This window comes from Salmo salar, chromosome ssa12 (assembly GCF_905237065.1).
Source record: "Salmo salar chromosome ssa12, Ssal_v3.1, whole genome shotgun sequence".
Classification (NCBI taxonomy): domain Eukaryota; kingdom Metazoa; phylum Chordata; class Actinopteri; order Salmoniformes; family Salmonidae; genus Salmo; species Salmo salar.
The window spans coordinates 6,028,630-6,052,519 of record NC_059453.1 but is presented as its reverse complement, the minus strand read 5'-3'; the positions used below and the strand labels follow the sequence as shown (position 1 = coordinate 6,052,519).

Genomic DNA, 23,890 nt, shown 5'->3' with positions numbered 1-23,890 from the left:
TGTGATTATTTTTTTGGCAGGGTACTCTCCTGACATAATCTAATGTTTTGCTTTCGCTGTAAAGCCTTTTTGAAATCGGACAATGTGGTTAGATTAACGAGAGTCTTGTCTTTTAAAAGGGTGTAAAATAGTCATATGTTTTTGAGAAATTGAAGTTATAGCATTTTTGAGGTATTTGTATTTCGTGCCATGCGATTCCACTGGCTGTTGACTAGCGTCCCACCTCGCCCAGGGAGGTTAAAATCACACCAAGATTGTTTTAAATGATTAAATGTTTGAAAACTGGCCTCAGGTTGAGGGATCTGATTTGGATGAAACCTCATAGCAAGGCAGTTTTATCATGTGGAGGTTTCATTCAGTTCTCTCTTTAAATAAACACTGTCTTTGGCAGGAGAAAAACCAAACTTGGAGGAACATAAGACGTCCAAACCAGCAAGAGGACACCTCTGCTCCCAGATTGGAACGAGTTTTACCAAGTTAGGAAGCCTGAAAAGACATGAGAGGACACACAGTGGAGATGGGGATAGTGACACAGAGTTACTACAGGACGAAGACGAGTCATTGAGCGAACATGGCTTTGACTCCCAGACGGAAGATATGTTTTTACACGGGGAGGACATCGTTTTGGACTGGTAAGTTCTTCTTATGATAATGCCGTTGTTAGAAATGAATAATATCAAATATTATCCGTTTGAGATTTTATTTTATTTGCAATATATAAAAATATAATCAGTAATGAAATGTGTAAAGTACACTGTATGTATATTATTATTTTTCTATATTATACATATTTTAATATTATATATCAATATTTTTATATAAAAATGGAGTGGAGTTGAATGGAACAGCAAACACACCTCATCACGCTCCCTCTACTCCACACAATCACCTCACCACAGTGACCATGCTATATTGATTGTGTGGAGTAGAGGGAGCGTGATGAGGTTTGTTTGCTGTTCCATTCCATTGTTATATAAATAGCCATTGGAGGCTGTTGAGGGGAGGGCAGGCCCACAACAATGACCGGAGTGGAATGGAACAGCACTTCACCATAGTGATTGTCTTCCCTCTACTCTATATTATACATATCTGTTTATTTTACCTGTTGATACAGGGCTCATCTGTAAAAGTATTCTTACTGATTTTTTTTTCTTACACAGTGCCAGGGACTCGGATGAACAATGGGAACCCCCAATGTCAAGGTGTTCATCCCCCACTAATTCAGACGCTGAAGCTGGTTCATCCAGCCGGACCCCTGCTGTCTCCGGCTCCACACCTTCCCCCGCCCGGCCATCTAGAGGTGTGAAGAGGCCAGTCCAGAAGCGGAGGGGGGCCAGTGCACAACCTGCAGACAAAGGGACCGAGGGGCGTTGGCACACTGTGCTAGACGTGGATGTGGAACCAAGTGCACCAACATTTAGACCGAAAAAGGCAGCCAGGACCTCAGATGGACATGACTGCAAAGTACAGCCCCCTTAATCTTTTCCAGATGTTTTTCTCCTTGTCAGTTCTGGATTCGCTGGTGTCTAACACCAACAAGTATGGGGCTAAGAAACAAGCAGGCAAGAAAGAGGCATGGAAGCCCATTTCCGTCCAAGACCTGTACTGTTACATCTCACTGGTTATTTACATGGGGCTTGTGAAGTTGAAAAACCTGAAGGACTACTGGAGAACGTCAACACTCTACCGACTGCCTTTCCCCACAACTGTCATGCCTTGTAACAGGTTTCTGACTATCTCACGGGCGCTTCATATCAGTGACCCACAAGTTGATGAGGACAATGACAAGAAGAGAGGCACAGCAAGCTTTGATAGGCTCTGCAAAATCAAACCTCTCTACCCCAGCATGGTTGAGGCCTGCAAGACCCATTTTCAGCCCAACCAGAACCTGTCCATAGATGAGAGGATGGTAGCCTCAAAGGCTAGAATTGGCCTCAAACAATATATGTGTAACAAGCTGTGTGGGTACAAACTGTTTGTTTTGGCTGATTCTGTGTGTGCCTACACTTGGAATTTGTTTGTTTATGGGGGGGAAAGCGGTTTTGCTACCGGTAAGGGACTTGGTTATGATTCCGTTATGGAGTTGTTGGATTTTCAACTGCTGGGGACGGGCTACAAACTGTTTATGGACAACTTCTACACAAGCCCTACCCTGTTCACAGACCTGAGGAAGCTGGATGTGTGGTCTTGTGGCACCATTCGTACCAACAGACAGGGCTTTCCAAAAACTAAAGTGAACGACATGCCTAAGAGGGCTGATAGTGGTACCATGAGATGGATTCGTAAAGATGACCTGCTCTTTGTAAAGTGGATGGATACCAGAGAGGTGGTCATGTGCACCACTATCCACAAATCCTTCAGTGGCGATCACGTCGTCAGGCGTGTGAAGGACGCTAATGGGGCATGGACCACAAAGAATGTCCCCATTCCTGCTGCTGTAAAGGACTACAACAAGAGCATGGGAGGTGTGGACCTGTCAGATGCTCTGATAGGCTACAACAATGTTCTCCACATGACAAGGAAATGGTACAAGACAGTGTTCTATCACTTCATTGACATTGCTGTGGTGAATGCATTCGTCCTCCAGAAGGAAATGGCTAAGAGCTCTGGACAGACCTCCATGACACAGCTAGCCTTCAGAGAGCTGCTCATCCGGGGAGCTTGCTGACTACGGCACAAAGTCCACTGCAGCACCTTCTGTCCCCTCTACTCCTGTCACCATTGTTGTTCACATTCCCAAATTCCTATCTGCAGGCATGAATGTGCCTAAGGGCAAAAAGGCACAGTAGGGAGGCGTCGTTGTGTTCTGTGTCACAGGAAAGGCCCCATCACCTGCCCCACTTGTTCTGTTACCCTCTGCTTTACACCAGAAAGAGACTGCTATGGGACTTGGCATCAGCAGCACGATATTGTGTAGGACTGAGAATCTTCCAAATATTGTCATTCTAAAGTGTGTAATTTGTATTCTTTCTGTTCATTTGTTTTGAGAGAGAGGTTGTGTTAGGCGTAGCATTTTTATATGTTGTGTATATAGTTATTTGCTTGAAAATGTATCGCTTTACCAATTTGGCAACTTGGGTACATTTGGCCAACTTGTGTGGGACACCTGGGTGACTTCATGCTAAGTGTCATGTAGCTCGCTCATTCCTGAAGTGATCAGTCTAAAACTTTACACACACTGCTGTCATCTAGTGGCCAAAATCTAAATTGCACCTGGGCTGGAATAATACAATATGGCCTTTCTCTTACATTTCAAAGATGATGGTACAAAAAAATACAAAAATGTATTTTTTTGTATTATCTTTTACCAGATCTAATGTGTTTTATTCTCCAACATTCCCTTTCACATTTCCATAAACTTCAAAGTGTTTCCTTTCAAATTCTACCAAGAATACGCATATCCTTGCTTCAGGTCCTGAGCTACAGGCAGTTGGATTTGGGTATGTCAAAGGTGAAAATGGGGGAAAAATGGGTGGATCCAACATTCATGACCCTTCACTATCTTCATCGATAAACTAGACAATAGTTATTGTTGCTATTGTTATTCTCATTGACCTTCCTGGCCATATGAAAGCCAAGCTAAATACAATGTTGGTGTCAGTTTTCATGTCTTTGGTTATGCAAACAATTGTTTATTAGATTATATTTCTCAATAAGAATGTTTTAATTCTAAATGGGTCACACCTTGCTTTGGTCATGTGTTCTCTTATGAGTCAATGATTTTAATTAGAATATAGCAATGATGCTCTCTCCTCAATCACTTACAGTGCCTTTGGAAAGTTTTCAGACCCTTTGCCTTTTTTCACATTTTGTTAAGTTACAGCCTTTTTCTAAAATTGATTAAATAAAAAAATTCTTCAGCAATCTACACGCAACAATTCTTTGCACATTTATTATAAACAAGAAACATTAGTTATTTAGATAAGTATTCAGACCCTTTGCTATGAGACTCGAAATTGAGCTCAGGTGCATCCTGTTTCTGTTCATCATCCTTGTGATGTTTCTACAATTTGGAGTCCACTTGGGGTTAATTCTATTGATTGGACATGATTTGGAAAGGCACACACCTGTCTATATAAGGTCCCACAGTTGACAGTGCATGTCAAAGCAAAAACCGAGCCATGAGGTCGAAGGAATTGTCTGAAGAGAAAGTTTTTCCTTGGTTTCTGATTTGTCCCTGTTTTTCTCTCTCAAAATCACACTGTTAATAGAGAAACTACGCAATTGGATGTGAGTCCACAACAATACTTAAACCACATCAGGAGACCACTTTTGAAGTCTGAGGAAAATCTGAAAATGGTATTTTGGGGTGTAGATACCCTTTAATGCAAGTGGCACCAGCAAGGGCCTTGCTTGGTTAATCAAAATCAAATCAAATTTATTTTTATATAGCCCTTCGTACATCAGCTGATATTCTCAAAGTGCTGTACAGAAACCCAGCCTAAAACCCCAAACAGCAAGCAAAGCATGTGAAAGAAGCACGGTGGCTAGGAAAAACTCCCTAGGAAAAACTCCCTAGAAAGGCCAAAAACCTAGGAAGAAACCTAGAGAGGAACCAGGCTATGAGGGGTGGCCAGTCCTCTTCTGGCTGTGCAGGGTGGATATTATAACAGAACATGGTCAAAATGTTAAAATGTTCATAAATGACCAGCATGGTCAAATAATAATAATCATAGTAGTTGTCGAGGGTGCAACAAGCACGTCCGGTGAACAGGTCAGGGTTCCATAGCCGCAGGCAGAACAGTTGAAACTGGAGCAGCAGCACAGCCAGGTGGACTGGGGACAGCAAGGAGTCATCATACCAGGTAGTCCTGAGGCATGGTCCTAGGGCTCAGGTCCTCTGAGAGAAAGACAGAAAGAGAGAAAGAGAGAATTAGAGAGAGCATATTTCAATTCACACAGGACACCGGATAAGACAAGAGAAGAGAAGAGAAGAGAAATACTCCAGATGAAACAGACTGACCCTAGCCCCCCGACACATAAACTACTGCAGCATAAATACTGGTTAGCGGTGTCTCTGTAGCACACATGTGATTGCAGAGTTTGCTGAACAAATCACAACTGGATTGATGCAAATAATCATGATATCAGAGAAGTTTTCATTGTTTTTGGGCAGCATTATGTGAGGTGTTATTATGCGTTGTTAGCGATGAGCCTTGGTCAATCTATCTCTGAATATGCCTCTTCAATCTGTCACCTAATCCTACCTAATGGGCAGGTCAGCCCTGGAGGAAAATATTGGCTGTAAGAAGTAACAGAAAACATCTGGTTGTTTTTAAATTACTTGTCATGACATTGCTTGACAGAATAAACATTGTAATGGAGATTTTATTCCAATCTGTGTTGCCCACTCCAGTCAGCAGATGGCGATGTGAGTATTTCAGGTGATGCTTCTTGCGTGACGTATAATCTAGTGGACGGAACTGGAGGCTTCTTCAACAGCGACAACAGACTACTGATTTAACCAACGTGGTGCTTTGCTAGCGAACATAAAACCGATTCATTGAAGCGGTTTAGACCTATCTTGTGTATATTACTCTTAGTGTTTTGAACATACTTCTGTTTATCTATCTACTAGTTCATTTAAACGTAATTTACTTGTTAAATTAGCAAATGTGTTAACTTGATACTGCACTGCACTAGGCTAATCTCCCGGAGCATGAGTTCACTAAGCAAGACGGAGAAAGAAGCTCTGGTGAAATTAGAGAAAGAAGCTTTCAGAATGAAAAAGGAAAAAGATGCCATAACATTGAAAGAAGGGAATGTAGTGAAAAAAGAGGAAGAACATTTTGGAGTGAAAAAGGAGGAGGAGACTGAAGTACCGATTAACACCAGTGAGTATTGTCTTAAAAACAGGGGCACAAACTATGCAGTTGTTGAACTAATGTGTGGTTTTAAATGGGCATTCAACTGAAGTTCTACACTTGAATATGTTGTTCAGTACTGTAGGAATTAAGGGACAATCCGCCATTGGTACATATATTTTGGGGACTTTTCAATTAGATGTATTGAATTCTCCACGTGGTCTATATTAAAGTGCACCTCATCTAATATAACAGGCTTTTGAAATATAATATTGGAGCATCATTTATACTTAAAATATCAAAGGGACACAAAAGGCACCCATTTAGTGGAACGATCCTTTTACATTCACAACACAAACAATATTTTATAAAATCATGATGAATGTGGCCATTTTAGGCCCTTTTTAGACATATTAATGCCTCTTGTAAGACTCTGTGTTTGCAATAGGTCATAAGTTTATCATTTGTTTGATGTTCTCATTCACACAGGAGAGAGACATGACTATCGTGGATCCTTTGGGGAGCATCAACAACATCCTGATGCTGACGAGGCAGAGAAGAGTCTCTCCAGATCAGAACACAAGATGGTACAGCTTGGTCTGGTCTAGCATACAGCTTGTTCTATCAGGGTCTGGGCTGGGTTTCTGTAAAGCACTTTATGACAACAGTGACATCAGCATCCATAATTATATGTGTCTGTGTCCCCTCTTTATGGTTACCAGGACAACGCTAGGCCTTCCACCCTCCCGGAGTCCCCGTGTCATGCCTCTCCCGGTAGCGCCTTACTGCTGGATATGAAGAGGTTGTCTATGCTGCTGGTGGACTGCAGGAAAACAACGGGGCTGAGTGGAACTGTGAGAGGAGGAGAAGAGAAGAAAGGATCAGATTTGACTCATCAAAGTAAGTGCTGTACTTTAGTTTGAACAAATAAAATAGATCTGCCCACTGGTATCTGTTCCCAGTAGGGCTGTCCCCGACTAATACAAATACAGCTTTGCACACTGTTGGCATTCTCTCAACCAGCTTCATCTGGAATGCTTTTCCAACAGTCTTGGAGGTCCCACATATGCTGAGCAATTGTTGGCTGCTTTTCCTTCACTCTGCGGTCCAACTCATCCCAAACCATCTCAATTGGGTTGAGGTTGGGTGATTGTGGAGACCATGTCATCTGATGCAGCACTCCATCACTCCTTTTTGGTCAAATTGCCCTTACACAGCCTGGAGGTGTGTTTGGTCATTGTCCAAACACACCTGGGATGGGATGGTGTATCACTGCAGAATGCTGAGGTAGCCATGCTGGTTAAGTGTGCCTTGAATTCTAAATAAATCACTGACAGTGTCACCAGCAAGCACCCACACACCATCACACCACCTCCTCCATGCTTCACGGTGGGATCCACACATGCAGAGATCATCCGTTCACCTACTCTGTATCTCACAAAGACACGGCGGTTGGAACCAGAAATCTCAACTTTGGACTCATCAAGGACAAATTTCCGCCAGTCTAATGTCCATTGCTCGTGTTTCTTTCCCCAAGCAAGTCTCTTGTTCTCATTGGTGTCCTTTGGTAGTGGTTTCTTTGCAGCAATTTGACCATGAAGGCCTGATTCACGATGTCTTCTCTGAACAGTTGATGTTGAGATGTGTCTGTTACTTGAACTCTGAAGAATTTATTTTGGCTCTCCTCAGTGGCCGACTTGAGCAAGATATTTAAGCGTTAACCCTCTCAGGTCTGCCGGCCCAGAGGGCATCCCTATCCGCATCCTCAGGGCATGCGCAGACCAGCTGGCTGGTGTGTTTACAGACATATTCAATCTCTCCCTATCCCAGTCTGCTGTCCCCACATGCTTCAAGATGTCCACCATTGTTCCCATCCCCTAGAAAGCAAAGGTAACTGAACTAAATGACTATTGTCCTGTAGCACTCATTCTGTCATCATGAAGTGCGTTGAGAGACTAGTCAAGGATCATATCACCTCTACCCTACCTGATACTCTAGACCCACTTCAATTTCCTGCCCCAATAGATCCACAGACGATGCCATCGCACTGCACACTGCCCTATCCCATCTGGACAAGAGGAATACCTATGTAAGAATGCTGTTCATTGACTATAGCTCAGCATTCACCACCATAGTACCCTCAACTCATCATTAAGCTCAAGGCCCTGGGTCTGAACTCCGCCCTGTGCAACTGGGTTTTGGACTCCTGACAGGCTGCCCCCGGGTGGTGAAGGTAGGAAACACTTCCACTTCGCTGTTCCTCAACATGAGGACCCCTCAGGGGTGCTTACTCAAGCTCCTCCTGTACTCCCTGTTCACTCATGACTGCACGGCCAGGCATGAATTCAACACCATCATTAAGTTTGCCGATCACCAAATTCTCTAAAACGACATTGGAGGTGGCTTATAGTAGAGAAATTAAGATTTAATTATCTGGTAACAGCTCCAGTGGATATTCCTGCATGGCAATTGCACACTCCTTTGAGACATCTGTGGCGTTGTGTTGTGTGACACAACTGCACATTTTAGTGGCCTTTTATTGTCCCCAGCACAAGGTGCACCTGTGTAATGATCATGCTGTTTAATCAGCTTCTTGACGTGCCACACCTGTCAAGTGGATGGATTATCTTGGCAAAGGGATATAAACACATTTGTGCACAAAATGAGAGAAATTAGCTTTTGTGCATATGGAAAAAGTCAAATTATGTATCTTACAGCTATGAAGGTTATATATTTAGAACCACCTGCTCGATAGGAATCTATCGACGTCTGTGTCTTGAGTGTCCTAGAACTCTCTAGTTGTTTGTATTCTGACTTCTAAAACAGAATTAATAAGTAAGTAAACATATTATCAGAAATTACCAGGAAGCTCTACAACATTTGTTTTAACCTGTTGGGACTAGGGGGCAGTATTTGCAAGGCCGGATAAAAAAACGTACCCAATTTAAACTGGTTTCTACTCTTGCCCAGAAACGAGAATATGCATATAATTAGTAGATTTGGATAGAAAACACTCTAAAGTTTCTAAAACTGTTTGAATGGTGTCTGTGAGTATAACAGAACTCATATGGCAGGCCAAAACCTGAGAAGATTCCATACAGGAAGTGCCCTGTCAGACAATTTGTTGTCCTTCTGTTGCATCTCTATCGAAAATACAGCATCTCTGCTGTAACGTGACATTTTCTAAGGCTTCCATTGGCTCTCAGAAGGCGCCAGAAAGTGTAATGGGGTGTCTGCTGTCTCTGGGCGAAAAACAGCAGGAGAATTTGTGAGTGGTCAGCCTGGGGACAGTGACACTGGAGATGCGCGTTCATGAGAATTCTCCATTTTTTTTCTTTCAGCCTTTGAATGAATACAACGTCACCCGGTTGGAATATTATCGCTATTTTACGAGAAAAATAGCATAAAAATTGATTTTAAACAGCGTTTGACATGCTTCGAAGTACGGTAATGGAATATTTTGCATTTTTTTGTCACGAAATGCGCTCGTGCGTCACCCTTCGGATAGTGACCTGAACGCACGAACAAAACGGAGCTATTTGAATATAACTATGGATTATTTGGAACCAAAACAACATTTGTTGTAGAAGTCCTGGGAGTGCATTCTGACGAAGAACAGCAAAGGTAATCCAATTTTTCTAATAGTAATTCTGAGTTTGGTGAGCCCCAAACTTGGTTGGTGTCAAAATAGCTAGCCGTGATGGCCGGGCTATGTACTCAGAATATTGCAAAATGTGCTTTCGCCGAAAAGCTATTTTGAAATCTGACACCGCGATTGCAAAAAGGAGTTCTGTATCTATAATTCTTAAAATAATAATGTATTTTGTGAACGTCTATCGTGAGTAATTTAGTAAATTCACCGGAAGTTTGCGGTGGGTATGCTAGTTCTGAACATCACATGCTAATGTAAAAATCTGTTTTTTGATATAAATATGAACTTGATTGAACTAAACATGCATGTATTGTATAACATAATGTCCTAGGAGTGTCATCTGATGAAGATCATCAAAGGTTAGTGCTGCATTTAGCTGTGGTTTTGGTTTTTGTGACATATGCTTGCTTTGAAAATAGCTGTGTGATTATTTTTTTGGCAGGGTACTCTCCTGACATAATCTAATGTTTTGCTTTCGCTGTAAAGCCTTTTTGAAATCGGACAATGTGGTTAGATTAACGAGAGTCTTGTCTTTTAAAAGGGTGTAAAATAGTCATATGTTTTTGAGAAATTGAAGTTATAGCATTTTTGAGGTATTTGTATTTCGTGCCATGCGATTCCACTGGCTGTTGACTAGCGTCCCACCTCGCCCAGGGAGGTTAAAATCACACCAAGATTGTTTTAAATGATTAAATGTTTGAAAACTGGCCTCAGGTTGAGGGATCTGATTTGGATGAAACCTCATAGCAAGGCAGTTTTATCATGTGGAGGTTTCATTCAGTTCTCTCTTTAAATAAACACTGTCTTTGGCAGGAGAAAAACCAAACTTGGAGGAACATAAGACGTCCAAACCAGCAAGAGGACACCTCTGCTCCCAGATTGGAACGAGTTTTACCAAGTTAGGAAGCCTGAAAAGACATGAGAGGACACACAGTGGAGATGGGGATAGTGACACAGAGTTACTACAGGACGAAGACGAGTCATTGAGCGAACATGGCTTTGACTCCCAGACGGAAGATATGTTTTTACACGGGGAGGACATCGTTTTGGACTGGTAAGTTCTTCTTATGATAATGCCGTTGTTAGAAATGAATAATATCAAATATTATCCGTTTGAGATTTTATTTTATTTGCAATATATAAAAATATAATCAGTAATGAAATGTGTAAAGTACACTGTATGTATATTATTATTTTTCTATATTATACATATTTTAATATTATATATCAATATTTTTATATAAAAATGGAGTGGAGTTGAATGGAACAGCAAACACACCTCATCACGCTCCCTCTACTCCACACAATCACCTCACCACAGTGACCATGCTATATTGATTGTGTGGAGTAGAGGGAGCGTGATGAGGTTTGTTTGCTGTTCCATTCCATTGTTATATAAATAGCCATTGGAGGCTGTTGAGGGGAGGGCAGGCCCACAACAATGACCGGAGTGGAATGGAACAGCACTTCACCATAGTGATTGTCTTCCCTCTACTCTATATTATACATATCTGTTTATTTTACCTGTTGATACAGGGCTCATCTGTAAAAGTATTCTTACTGATTTTTTTTTTCTTACACAGTGCCAGGGACTCGGATGAACAATGGGAACCCCCAATGTCAAGGTGTTCATCCCCCACTAATTCAGACGCTGAAGCTGGTTCATCCAGCCGGACCCCTGCTGTCTCCGGCTCCACACCTTCCCCCGCCCGGCCATCTAGAGGTGTGAAGAGGCCAGTCCAGAAGCGGAGGGGGGCCAGTGCACAACCTGCAGACAAAGGGACCGAGGGGCGTTGGCACACTGTGCTAGACGTGGATGTGGAACCAAGTGCACCAACATTTAGACCGAAAAGGCAGCCAGGACCTCAGATGGACATGACTGCAAAGTACAGCCCCCTTAATCTTTTCCAGATGTTTTTCTCCTTGTCAGTTCTGGATTCGCTGGTGTCTAACACCAACAAGTATGGGGCTAAGAAACAAGCAGGCAAGAAAGAGGCATGGAAGCCCATTTCCGTCCAAGACCTGTACTGTTACATCTCACTGGTTATTTACATGGGGCTTGTGAAGTTGAAAAACCTGAAGGACTACTGGAGAACGTCAACACTCTACCGACTGCCTTTCCCCACAACTGTCATGCCTTGTAACAGGTTTCTGACTATCTCACGGGCGCTTCATATCAGTGACCCACAAGTTGATGAGGACAATGACAAGAAGAGAGGCACAGCAAGCTTTGATAGGCTCTGCAAAATCAAACCTCTCTACCCCAGCATGGTTGAGGCCTGCAAGACCCATTTTCAGCCCAACCAGAACCTGTCCATAGATGAGAGGATGGTAGCCTCAAAGGCTAGAATTGGCCTCAAACAATATATGTGTAACAAGCTGTGTGGGTACAAACTGTTTGTTTTGGCTGATTCTGTGTGTGCCTACACTTGGAATTTGTTTGTTTATGGGGGGGAAAGCGGTTTTGCTACCGGTAAGGGACTTGGTTATGATTCCGTTATGGAGTTGTTGGATTTTCAACTGCTGGGGACGGGCTACAAACTGTTTATGGACAACTTCTACACAAGCCCTACCCTGTTCACAGACCTGAGGAAGCTGGATGTGTGGTCTTGTGGCACCATTCGTACCAACAGACAGGGCTTTCCAAAAACTAAAGTGAACGACATGCCTAAGAGGGCTGATAGTGGTACCATGAGATGGATTCGTAAAGATGACCTGCTCTTTGTAAAGTGGATGGATACCAGAGAGGTGGTCATGTGCACCACTATCCACAAATCCTTCAGTGGCGATCACGTCGTCAGGCGTGTGAAGGACGCTAATGGGGCATGGACCACAAAGAATGTCCCCATTCCTGCTGCTGTAAAGGACTACAACAAGAGCATGGGAGGTGTGGACCTGTCAGATGCTCTGATAGGCTACAACAATGTTCTCCACATGACGAGGAAATGGTACAAGACAGTGTTCTATCACTTCATTGACATTGCTGTGGTGAATGCATTCGTCCTCCAGAAGGAAATGGCTAAGAGCTCTGGACAGACCTCCATGACACAGCTAGCCTTCAGAGAGCTGCTCATCCGGGAGCTTGCTGACTACGGCACAAAGTCCACTGCAGCACCTTCTGTCCCCTCTACTCCTGTCACCATTGTTGTTCACATTCCCAAATTCCTATCTGCAGGCATGAATGTGCCTAAGGGCAAAAAAGGCACAGTAGGGAGGCGTCGTTGTGTTCTGTGTCACAGGAAAGGCCCCATCACCTGCCCCACTTGTTCTGTTACCCTCTGCTTTACACCAGAAAGAGACTGCTATGGGACTTGGCATCAGCAGCACGATATTGTGTAGGACTGAGAATCTTCCAAATATTGTCATTCTAAAGTGTGTAATTTGTATTCTTTCTGTTCATTTGTTTTGAGAGAGAGGTTGTGTTAGGCGTAGCATTTTTATATGTTGTGTATATAGTTATTTGCTTGAAAATGTATCGCTTTACCAATTTGGCAACTTGGGTACATTTGGCCAACTTGTGTGGGACACCTGGGTGACTTCATGCTAAGTGTCATGTAGCTCGCTCATTCCTGAAGTGATCAGTCTAAAACTTTACACACACTGCTGTCATCTAGTGGCCAAAATCTAAATTGCACCTGGGCTGGAATAATACAATATGGCCTTTCTCTTACATTTCAAAGATGATGGTACAAAAAAATACAAAAACGTATTTTTTTGTATTATCTTTTACCAGATCTAATGTGTTTTATTCTCCAACATTCCCTTTCACATTTCCATAAACTTCAAAGTGTTTCCTTTCAAATTCTACCAAGAATACGCATATCCTTGCTTCAGGTCCTGAGCTACAGGCAGTTGGATTTGGGTATGTCAAAGGTGAAAATGGGGGAAAAATGGGTGGATCCAACATTCATGACCCTTCACTATCTTCATCGATAAACTAGACAATAGTTATTGTTGCTATTGTTATTCTCATTGACCTTCCTGGCCATATGAAAGCCAAGCTAAATACAATGTTGGTGTCAGTTTTCATGTCTTTGGTTATGCAAACAATTGTTTATTAGATTATATTTCTCAATAAGAATGTTTTAATTCTAAATGGGTCACACCTTGCTTTGGTCATGTGTTCTCTTATGAGTCAATGATTTTAATTAGAATATAGCAATGATGCTCTCTCCTCAATCACTTACAGTGCCTTTGGAAAGTTTTCAGACCCTTTGCCTTTTTTCACATTTTGCTAAGTTACAGCCTTTTTCTAAAATTGATTAAATAAAAAAAATTCTTCAGCAATCTACACGCAACAATTCTTTGCACATTTATTATAAACAAGAAACCTTAGTTATTTAGATAAGTATTCAGACCCTTTGCTATGAGACTCGAAATTGAGCTCAGGTGCATCCTGTTTCTGTTGATCATCCTTGTGATGTTTCTACAATTTGGAGTCCACTTGGGGTTAATTCAATTGATTGGACATGATTTGGAAAGGCACACACCTGTCTATATAAGGTCCCACAGTTGACAGTGCATGTCAAAGCAAAAACCGAGCCATGAGGTCGAAGGAATTGTCTGAAGAGAAAGTTTTTCCTTGGTTTCTGATTTGTCCCTGTTTTTCTCTCTCAAAATCACACTGTTAATAGAGAAACTACGCAATTGGATGTGAGTCCACAACAATACTTATACCACATCAGGAGACCACTTTTTAAGTCTGAGGAAAATCTGAAAATGGTATTTTGGGGTGTAGATACCCTTTAATGCAAGTGGCACCAGCAAGAGCCTTGCTTGGTTAGCGGTGTCTCTGTAGCACACGTGTGATTGCAGAGTTTGCTGAACAAATCACAACTGGATTGATGCAAATAATCATGATATCATTCTGCCAGGTTTTGGAGAAAGCTTTTCCATCAACCAGAAGATGGTTATCATTAGCATCATCACTAACAGCTACACATAGTGGTAGACAAATGCACTCAGACAGGGGCAGTTCCTGGCTGTTTCCTCTTCAAAAAGTTGAAGGAAAATACAAATCACTGAGGCTAATTTAACGACGACTTGCAGGCAGTGGGTTCAGAATAACTATGAGGAAAAGTTAATCCAAATTATACCACCACCCAAAAGGACACTTTAGAGACAGGAAGGGTAAAGGGTCATGTGTTCTACACAGGTAGAGCCCTATCTGTCCATGTAGCCTTTAACAAAGTGGGCACTGCTTCATGTGGTAACACCTACACTCACCTAAATAGTCCATATGCCACTGGGTGAGCGAAGTTTTCATTGTTTTTGGGCCGCATTATGTGAGGTGTTATTATGCGTTGTTAGCGATGAGCCTTGGTCAATCTATCTCTGAATATGCCTCTTCAATCTGTCACCTAATCCTACCTAATGGGCAGGTCAGCCCTGGAGGAAAATATTGGCTGTAAGAAGTAACAGAAAACATCTGGTTGTTTTTAAATTACTTCTCATGACATTGCTTGACAGAATAAACATTGTAATGGAGATTTTATTCCAATCTGTGTTGCCCACTCCAGTCAGCAGATGGCGATGTGAGTATTTCAGGTGATGCTTCTTGCGTGACGTATAATCTAGTGGACGGAACTGGAGGCTTCTTCAACAGCGACAACAGACTACTGATTTAACCAACGTGGTGCTTTGCTAGCGAACATAAAACCGATTCATTGAAGCGTTTTAGACCTATCTTGTGTATATTACTCTTAGTGTTTTGAACATACTTCTGTTTATCTATCTACTAGTTCATTTAAACGTAATTTGCTTGTTAAATTAGCAAATGTGTTAACTTGATACTGCACTGAACTAGGCTAATCTCCCGGAGCATGAGTTCACTAAGCAAGACGGAGAAAGAAGCTCTGGTGAAATTAGAGAAAGAAGCTTTCAGAATGAAAAAGGAAAAAGATGCCATAACATTGAAAGAAGGGAATGTAGTGAAAAAAGAGGAAGAACATTTTGGAGTGAAAAAGGAGGAGGAGACTGAAGTACCGATTAACACCAGTGAGTATTGTCTTAAAAACAGGGGCACAAACTATGCAGTTGTTGAACTAATGTGTGGTTTTAAATGGGCATTCAACTGAAGTTCTACACTTGAATATGTTGTTCAGTACTGTAGGAATTAAGGGACTATCCGCCATTGGTACATACATTTTGGGGACTTTTCAATTAGATGTATTGAATTCTCCACGTGGTCTATATTAAAGTGCACCTCGTCTAATATAACAGGCTTTTGAAATATAATATTGGAGCATCATTTATACTTAAAATATCAAAGGGACACAAAAGGCACCCATTTAGTGGAACGATCCTTTTACATTCACAACACAAACAATATTTTATAAAATCATGATGAATGTGGCCATTTTAGGCCCTTTTTAGACATATTAATGCCTCTTGTAAGTCTCTGTGTTTGCAATAGGTCATAAGTTTATCATTTGTTTGATGTTCTCATTCACACAGGAGAGAGACATGACTATCGTGGATCCTTTGGGGAGCATCAACAACATCCTGATGCTGACGAGGCAGAGAAGAGTCTCTCCAGATCAGAACACAAGATGGTACAGGTTGGTCTGGTCTAGCATACAGCTTGTTCTATCAGGGTCTGGGCTGGGTTTCTGTAAAGCACTTTATGACAACAGTGACATCAGCATCCATAATGATATGTGTCTGTGTCCCCTCTTTATGGTTACCAGGACAACGCTAGGCCTTCCACCCTCCCGGAGTCCCCGTGTCATGCCTCTCCCGGTAGCGCCTTACTGCTGGATATGAAGAGGTTGTCTATGCTGCTGGTCGACTGCAGGAAAACAACGGGGCTGAGTGGAACTGTGAGAGGAGGAGAAGAGAAGAAAGGATCAGATTTGACTCATCAAAGTAAGTGCTGTACTTTAGTTTGAACAAATAAAATAGATCTGCCCACTGGTATCTGTTCCCAGTAGGGCTGTCCCCGACTAATACAAATACAGCTTTGCACACTGTTGGCATTCTCTCAACCAGCTTCATCTGGAATGCTTTTCCAACAGTCTTGGAGGTCCCACATATGCTGAGCAATTGTTGGCTACTTTTCCTTCACTCTGCGGTCCAACTCATCCCAAACCATCTCAATTGGGTTGAGGTTGGGTGATTGTGGAGACCATGTCATCTGATGCAGCACTCCATCACTCCTTTTTGGTCAAATTGCCCTTACACAGCCTGGAGGTGTGTTTGGTCATTGTCCAAACACACCTGGGATGGGATGGTGTATCACTGCAGAATGCTGAGGTAGCCATGCTGGTTAAGTGTGCCTTGAATTCTAAATAAATCACTGACAGTGTCACCAGCAAGCACCCACACACCATCACACCACCTCCTCCATGCTTCACGGTGGGATCCACACATGCAGAGATCATCCGTTCACCTACTCTGTATCTCACAAAGACACGGCGGTTGGAACCAGAAATCTCAACTTTGGACTCATCAAGGACAAATTTCCGCCAGTCTAATGTCCATTGCTCGTGTTTCTTTCCCCAAGCAAGTCTCTTGTTCTCATTGGTGTCCTTTGGTAGTGGTTTCTTTGCAGCAATTTGACCATGAAGGCCTGATTCACGATGTCTTCTCTGAACAGTTGATGTTGAGATGTGTCTGTTACTTGAACTCTGAAGAATTTATTTTGGCTCTCCTCAGTGGCCGACTTGAGTAAGATATTTAAGCGTTAACCCTCTCAGGTCTGCCGGCCCAGAGGGCATCCCTATCCGCATCCTCAGGGCATGCGCAGACCAGCTGGCTGGTGTGTTTACAGACATATTCAATCTCTCCCTATCCCAGTCTGCTGTCCCCACATGCTTCAAGATGTCCACCATTGTTCCCATCCCCTAGAAAGCAAAGGTAACTGAACTAAATGACTATTGTCCTGTAGCACTCATTCTGTCATCATGAAGTGCGTTGAGAGACTAGTCAAGGATCATATCACCTCTACCCTACCTGATACTCTAGACCCACTTCAATTTCCTGCCCCAATAGATCCACAGACGATGCCATCGCACTGCACACTGCCCTATCCCATCTGGACAAGAGGAATACCTATGTAAGAATGCTGTTCATTGACTATAGCTCAGCATTCACCACCATAGTACCCTCAACTCATCATTAAGCTCAAGGCCCTGGGTCTGAACCCCGCCCTGTGCAACTGGGTTTTGGACTCCTGACAGGCTGCCCCCGGGTGGTGAAGGTAGGAAACACTTCCACTTCGCTGTTCCTCAACATGAGGTCCCCTCAGGGGTGCGTACTCAGGCTCCTCCTGTACTCCCTGTTCACTCATGACTGCACGGCCAGGCATGAATTCAACACCATCATTAAGTTTGCCGATCACCAAATTCTCTAAAACGACATTGGAGGTGGCTTATAGTAGAGAAATTAAGATTGAATTATCTGGTAACAGCTCCAGTGGATATTCCTGCATGGCAATTGCACACTCCTTTGAGACATCTGTGGCATTGTGTTGTGTGACACAACTGCACATTTTAGTGGCCTTTTATTGTCCCCAGCACAAGGTGCACCTGTGTAATGATCATGCTGTTTAATCAGCTTCTTGACATGCCACACCTGTCAAGTGGATGGAGTATCTTGGCAAAGGGATATAAACACATTTGTGCACAAAATGAGAGAAATTAGCTTTTGTGCATATGGAAAAAGTCAAATTATGTATCTTACAGCTATGAAGGTTATATATTTAGAACCACCTGCTCGATAGGAATCTATCGACGTCTGTGTCTTGAGTGTCCTAGAACTGTCTAGTTGTTTGTATTCTGACTTCTAAAACAGAATTAATAAGTAAGTAAACATATTACCAGGAAGCTCTACAACATTTGTTTTAACCTGTTGGGACTAGGGGGCAGTATTTGCAAGGCCGGATAAAAAAACGTACCCAATTTAAACTGGTTGCTACTCTTGCCCAGAAACGAGAATATGCATATAATTAGTAGATTTGGATAGAAAACACTCTAAAGTTTCTAAAACTGTTTGAATGGTGTCTGTGAGTATAACAGAACTCATATGGCAGGCCAAAACCTGAGAAGATTCCATACAGGAAGTGCCCTGTCAGACAATTTGTTGTCCTTCTGTTGCATCTCTATTGAAATTACAGCATCTCTGCTGTAACGTGACATTTTCTAAGGCTTCCATTGGCTCTCAGAAGGCGCCAGAAAGTGTAATGGGGTGTCTGCTGTCTCTGGGTGAAAAACAGCAGGAGAATTTGTGAGTGGTCAGCCTGGGGACAGTGACACTGGAGATGCGCGTTCATGAGAATTCTCCATTTTTTTTCTTTCAGCCTTTGAATGAATACAACGTCACCCGGTTGGAATATTATCGCTATTTTACGAGAAAAATAGCATAAAAATTGATTTTAAACAGCGTTTGACATGCTTCGAAGTACGGTAATGGAATATTTTGCATTTTTTTGTCACGAAATGCGCTCGTGCGTCACCCTTCGGATAGTGACCTGAACGCACGAACAAAACGGAGCTATTTGAATATAACTATGGATTATTTGGAACCAAAACAACATTTGTTGTAGAAGTCCTGGGAGTGCATTCTGACGAAGAACAGCAAAGGTAATCCAATTTTTCTAATAGTAATTCTGAGTTTGGTGAGCCCCAAACTTGGTTGGTGTCAAAATAGCTAGCCGTGATGGCCGGGCTATGTACTCAGAATATTGCAAAATGTGCTTTCGCCGAAAAGCTATTTTGAAATCTGACACCGCGATTGCAAAAAGGAGTTCTGTATCTATAATTCTTAAAATAATAATGTATTTTGTGAACGTCTATCGTGAGTAATTTAGTAAATTCACCGGAAGTTTGCGGTGGGTATGCTAGTTCTGAACATCACATGCTAATGTAAAAATCTGTTTTTTGATATAAATATGAACTTGATTGAACTAAACATGTATGTATTGTATAACATAATGTCCTAGGAGTGTCATCTGATGAAGATCATCAAAGGTTAGTGCTGCATTTAGCTGTGGTTTTGGTTTTTGTTACATATGCTTGCTTTGAAAATGGCTGTGTGATTATTTTTGGCAGGGTACTCTCCTGACATAATCTAATGTTTTGCTTTCGCTGTAAAGCCTTTTTGAAATCGGACAATGTGGTTAGATTAACGAGAGTCTTGTCTTTTAAAAGGGTGTAAAATAGTCATATGTTTTTGAGAAATTGAAGTTATAGCATTTTTGAGGTATTTGTATTTCGTGCCATGCGATTCCACTGGCTGTTGACTAGCGTCCCACCTCGCCCAGGGAGGTTAAAATCACACCAAGATTGTTTTAAATGATTAAATGTTTGAAAACTGGCCTCAGGTTGAGGGATCTGATTTGGATGAAACCTCATAGCAAGGCAGTTTTATCACGTGGAGGTTTCATTCAGTTCTCTCTTTAAATAAACACTGTCTTTGGCAGGAGAAAAAACAAACTTGGAGGAACATAAGACGTCCAAACCAGCAAGAGGACACCTCTGCTCCCAGATTGGAACGAGTTTTACCAAGTTAGGAAGCCTGAAAAGACATGAGAGGACACACAGTGGAGATGGGGATAGAGACACAGAGTTACTACAGGACGAAGACGAGTCATTGAGCGAACATGGCTTTGACTCCCAGACGGAAGATATGTTTTTACACGGGGAGGACATCGTTTTGGACTGGTAAGTTCTTCTTATGATAATGCCGTTGTTAGAAATGAATAATATCAAATATTATCCGTTTGAGATTTTATTTTATTTGCAATATATAAAAATATAATCAGTAATGAAATGTGTAAAGTACACTGTATGTATATTATTATTTTTCTATATTATACATATTTTAATATTATATATCAATATTTTTTATATAAAAATGGAGTGGAGTTGAATGGAACAGCAAACACACCTCATCACGCTCCCTCTACTCCACACAATCACCTCACCACAGTGACCATGCTATATTGATTGTGTGGAGTAGAGGGAGCGTGATGAGGTTTGTTTGCTGTTCCATTCCATTGTTATATAAATAGCCATTGGAGGCTGTTGAGGGGAGGGCAGGCCCACAACAATGACCGGAGTGGAATGGAACAGCACTTCACCATAGTGATTGTCTTCCCTCTACTCTATATTATACATATCTGTTTATTTTACCTGTTGATACAGGGCTCATCTGTAAAAGTATTCTTACTGAATTTTTTTTTTCTTACACAGTGCCAGGGACTCGGATGAACAATGGGAACCCCCAATGTCAAGGTGTTCATCCCCCACTAATTCAGACGCTGAAGCTGGTTCATCCAGCCGGACCCCTGCTGTCTCCGGCTCCACACCTTCCCCCGCCCGGCCATCTAGAGGTGTGAAGAGGCCAGTCCAGAAGCGGAGGGGGGCCAGTGCACAACCTGCAGACAAAGGGACCGAGGGGCGTTGGCACACTGTGCTAGACGTGGATGTGGAACCAAGTGCACCAACATTTAGACCGAAAAGGCAGCCAGGACCTCAGATGGACATGACTGCAAAGTACAGCCCCCTTAATCTTTTCCAGATGTTTTTCTCCTTGTCAGTTCTGGATTCGCTGGTGTCTAACACCAACAAGTATGGGGCTAAGAAACAAGCAGGCAAGAAAGAGGCATGGAAGCCCATTTCCGTCCAAGACCTGTACTGTTACATCTCACTGGTTATTTACATGGGGCTTGTGAAGTTGAAAAACCTGAAGGACTACTGGAGAACGTCAACACTCTACCGACTGCCTTTCCCCACAACTGTCATGCCTTGTAACAGGTTTCTGACTATCTCACGGGCGCTTCATATCAGTGACCCACAAGTTGATGAGGACAATGACAAGAAGAGAGGCACAGCAAGCTTTGATAGGCTCTGCAAAATCAAACCTCTCTACCCCAGCATGGTTGAGGCCTGCAAGACCCATTTTCAGCCCAACCAGAACCTGTCCATAGATGAGAGGATGGTAGCCTCAAAGGCTAGAATTGGCCTCAAACAATATATGTGTAACAAGCTGTGTGGGTACAAACTGTTTGTTTTGGCTGATTCTGTGTGTGCCTACACTTGGAATTTGTTTGTTTATGGGGGGGAAAGCGGTTTTGCTACCGGTAAGGGACTTGGTTATGATTCCGTTATGGAGTTGTTGGATTTTCAACTGCTGGGGACGGGCTACAAACTGTTTATGGACAACTTCTACACAAGCCCTACCCTGTTCACAGACCTGAGGAAGCTGGATGTGTGGTCTTGTGGCACCATTCGTACCAACAGACAGGGCTTTCCAAAAACTAAAGTGAACGACATGCCTAAGAGGGCTGATAGTGGTACCATGAGATGGATTCGTAAAGATGACCTGCTCTTTGTAAAGTGGATGGATACCAGAGAGGTGGTCATGTGCACCACTATCCACAAATCCTTCAGTGGCGATCACGTCGTCAGGCGTGTGAAGGACGCTAATGGGGCATGGACCACAAAGAATGTCCCCATTCCTGCTGCTGTAAAGGACTACAACAAGAGCATGGGAGGTGTGGACCTGTCAGATGCTCTGATAGGCTACAACAATGTTCTCCACATGACAAGGAAATGGTACAGGACAGTGTTCTATCACTTCATTGACATTGCTGTGGTGAATGCATTCGTCCTCCAGAAGGAAATGGCTAAGAGCTCTGGACAGACCTCCATGACACAGCTAGCCTTCAGAGAGCTGCTCATCCGGGAGCTTGCTGACTACGGCACAAAGTCCACTGCAGCACCTTCTGTCCCCTCTACTCCTGTCACCAGTGTTGTTCACATTCCCAAATTCCTATCTGCAGGCATGAATGTGCCTAAGGGCAAAAAGGGCACAGTAGGGAGGCGTCGTTGTGTTCTTTGTCGCATGAAGTCCCCCATCACCTGCCCCACTTGTTCTGTTACCCTCTGCTTTACACCAGAAAGAGACTGCTATGGGACTTGGCATCAGCAGCACGATATTGTGTAGGACTGAGAATCTTCCAAATATTGTCATTCTAAAGTGTGTAATTTGTATTCTTTCTGTTCATTTGTTTTGAGAGAGAGGTTGTGTTAGGCGTAGCATTTTTATATGTTGTGTATATAGTTATTTGCTTGAAAATGTATCGCTTTACCAATTTGGCAACTTGGGTACATTTGGCCAACTTGTGTGGGACACCTGGGTGACTTCATGCTAAGTGTCATGTAGCTCGCTCATTCCTGAAGTGATCAGTCTAAAACTTTACACACACTGCTGTCATCTAGTGGCCAAAATCTAAATTGCACCTGGGCTGGAATAATACAATATGGCCTTTCTCTTACATTTCAAAGATGATGGTACAAAAAAATACAAAAATGTATTTTTTTGTATTATCTTTTACCAGATCTAATGTGTTTTATTCTCCAACATTCCCTTTCACATTTCCATAAACTTCAAAGTGTTTCCTTTCAAATTCTACCAAGAATACGCATATCCTTGCTTCAGGTCCTGAGCTACAGGCAGTTGGATTTGGGTATGTCAATAAAGGTGAAAATGGGGGGAAAAATGGGTGGATCCAACATTCATGACCCTTCACTATCTTCATCGATAAACTAGACAATAGTTATTGTTGCTATTGTTATTCTCATTGACCTTCCTGGCCATATGAAAGCCAAGCTAAATACAATGTTGGTGTCAGTTTTCATGTCTTTGGTTATGCAAACAATTGTTTATTAGATTATATTTCTCAATAAGAATGTTTTAATTCTAAATGGGTCACACCTTGCTTTGGTCATGTGTTCTCTTATGGGTCAATGATTTTAATTAGAATATAGCAATGATGCTCTCTCCTCAATCACTTACAGTGCCTTTGGAAAGTTTTCAGACCCTTTGCCTTTTTTCACATTTTGCTAAGTTACAGCCTTTTTCTAAAATTGATTAAATAAAAAAAATTCTTCAGCAATCTACACGCAACAATTCTTTGCACATTTATTATAAACAAGAAACCTTAGTTATTTAGATAAGTATTCAGACCCTTTGCTATGAGACTCGAAATTGAGCTCAGGTGCATCCTGTTTCTGTTCATCATCCTTGTGATGTTTCTACAATTTGGAGTCCACTTGGGGTTAATTCTATTGATTGGACATGATTTGGAAAGGCACACACCTGTCTATATAAGGTCCCACAGTTGACAGTGCATGTCAAAGCAAAAACCGAGCCATGAGGTCGAAGGAATTGTCTGAAGAGAAAGTTTTTCCTTGGTTTCTGATTTGTCCCTGTTTTTCTCTCTCAAAATCACACTGTTAATAGAGAAACTACGCAATTGGATGTGAGTCCACAACAATACTTAAACCACATCAGGAGACCACTTTTGAAGTCTGAGGAAAATCTGAAAATGGTATTTTGGGGTGTAGATACCCTTTAATGCAAGTGGCACCAGCAAGAGCCTTGCTTGGTTAATCAAAATCAAATCAAATTTATTTTTATATAGCCCTTC

The 23,890-nt window shown here is 42.2% G+C and overlaps 3 protein-coding genes across 4 annotated transcripts in view; all 3 read left to right on the top strand.

Annotated features, from left to right (window-relative positions):
* Positions 1 to 23,890, top strand: part of LOC106593835 (zinc finger protein 883-like) — a 262,127-nt gene that overhangs the window by 213,500 nt on the left and 24,737 nt on the right. The gene's annotated exons all lie outside the window — the stretch shown is intronic.
* LOC123725382 (piggyBac transposable element-derived protein 4-like) lies at positions 5,418 to 13,747 on the top strand. The gene is made up of 5 exons (XM_045690540.1): positions 5,418 to 5,834; positions 6,294 to 6,391; positions 6,527 to 6,704; positions 10,270 to 10,510; positions 11,040 to 13,747. The coding sequence occupies exons 1-5, from the start codon at positions 5,660 to 5,662 to the stop codon at positions 12,793 to 12,795; spliced, it is 2,448 nt and encodes an 815-aa protein (XP_045546496.1). The 5' UTR covers positions 5,418 to 5,659; the 3' UTR covers positions 12,796 to 13,747.
* On the top strand, positions 15,040 to 23,360 carry LOC123725381 (piggyBac transposable element-derived protein 4-like). Of its 2 annotated transcripts, none has more exons than XM_045690538.1 (5): positions 15,040 to 15,453; positions 15,913 to 16,010; positions 16,146 to 16,323; positions 19,877 to 20,117; positions 20,649 to 23,360. In XM_045690538.1, the coding sequence occupies exons 1-5, from the start codon at positions 15,279 to 15,281 to the stop codon at positions 22,402 to 22,404; spliced, it is 2,448 nt and encodes an 815-aa protein (XP_045546494.1). In that variant the 5' UTR covers positions 15,040 to 15,278; the 3' UTR covers positions 22,405 to 23,360. The 2 variants fall into 2 exon arrangements, with proteins under 2 accessions (XP_045546494.1, XP_045546493.1); XM_045690537.1 differs by having other exon boundaries at positions 15,913 to 16,016.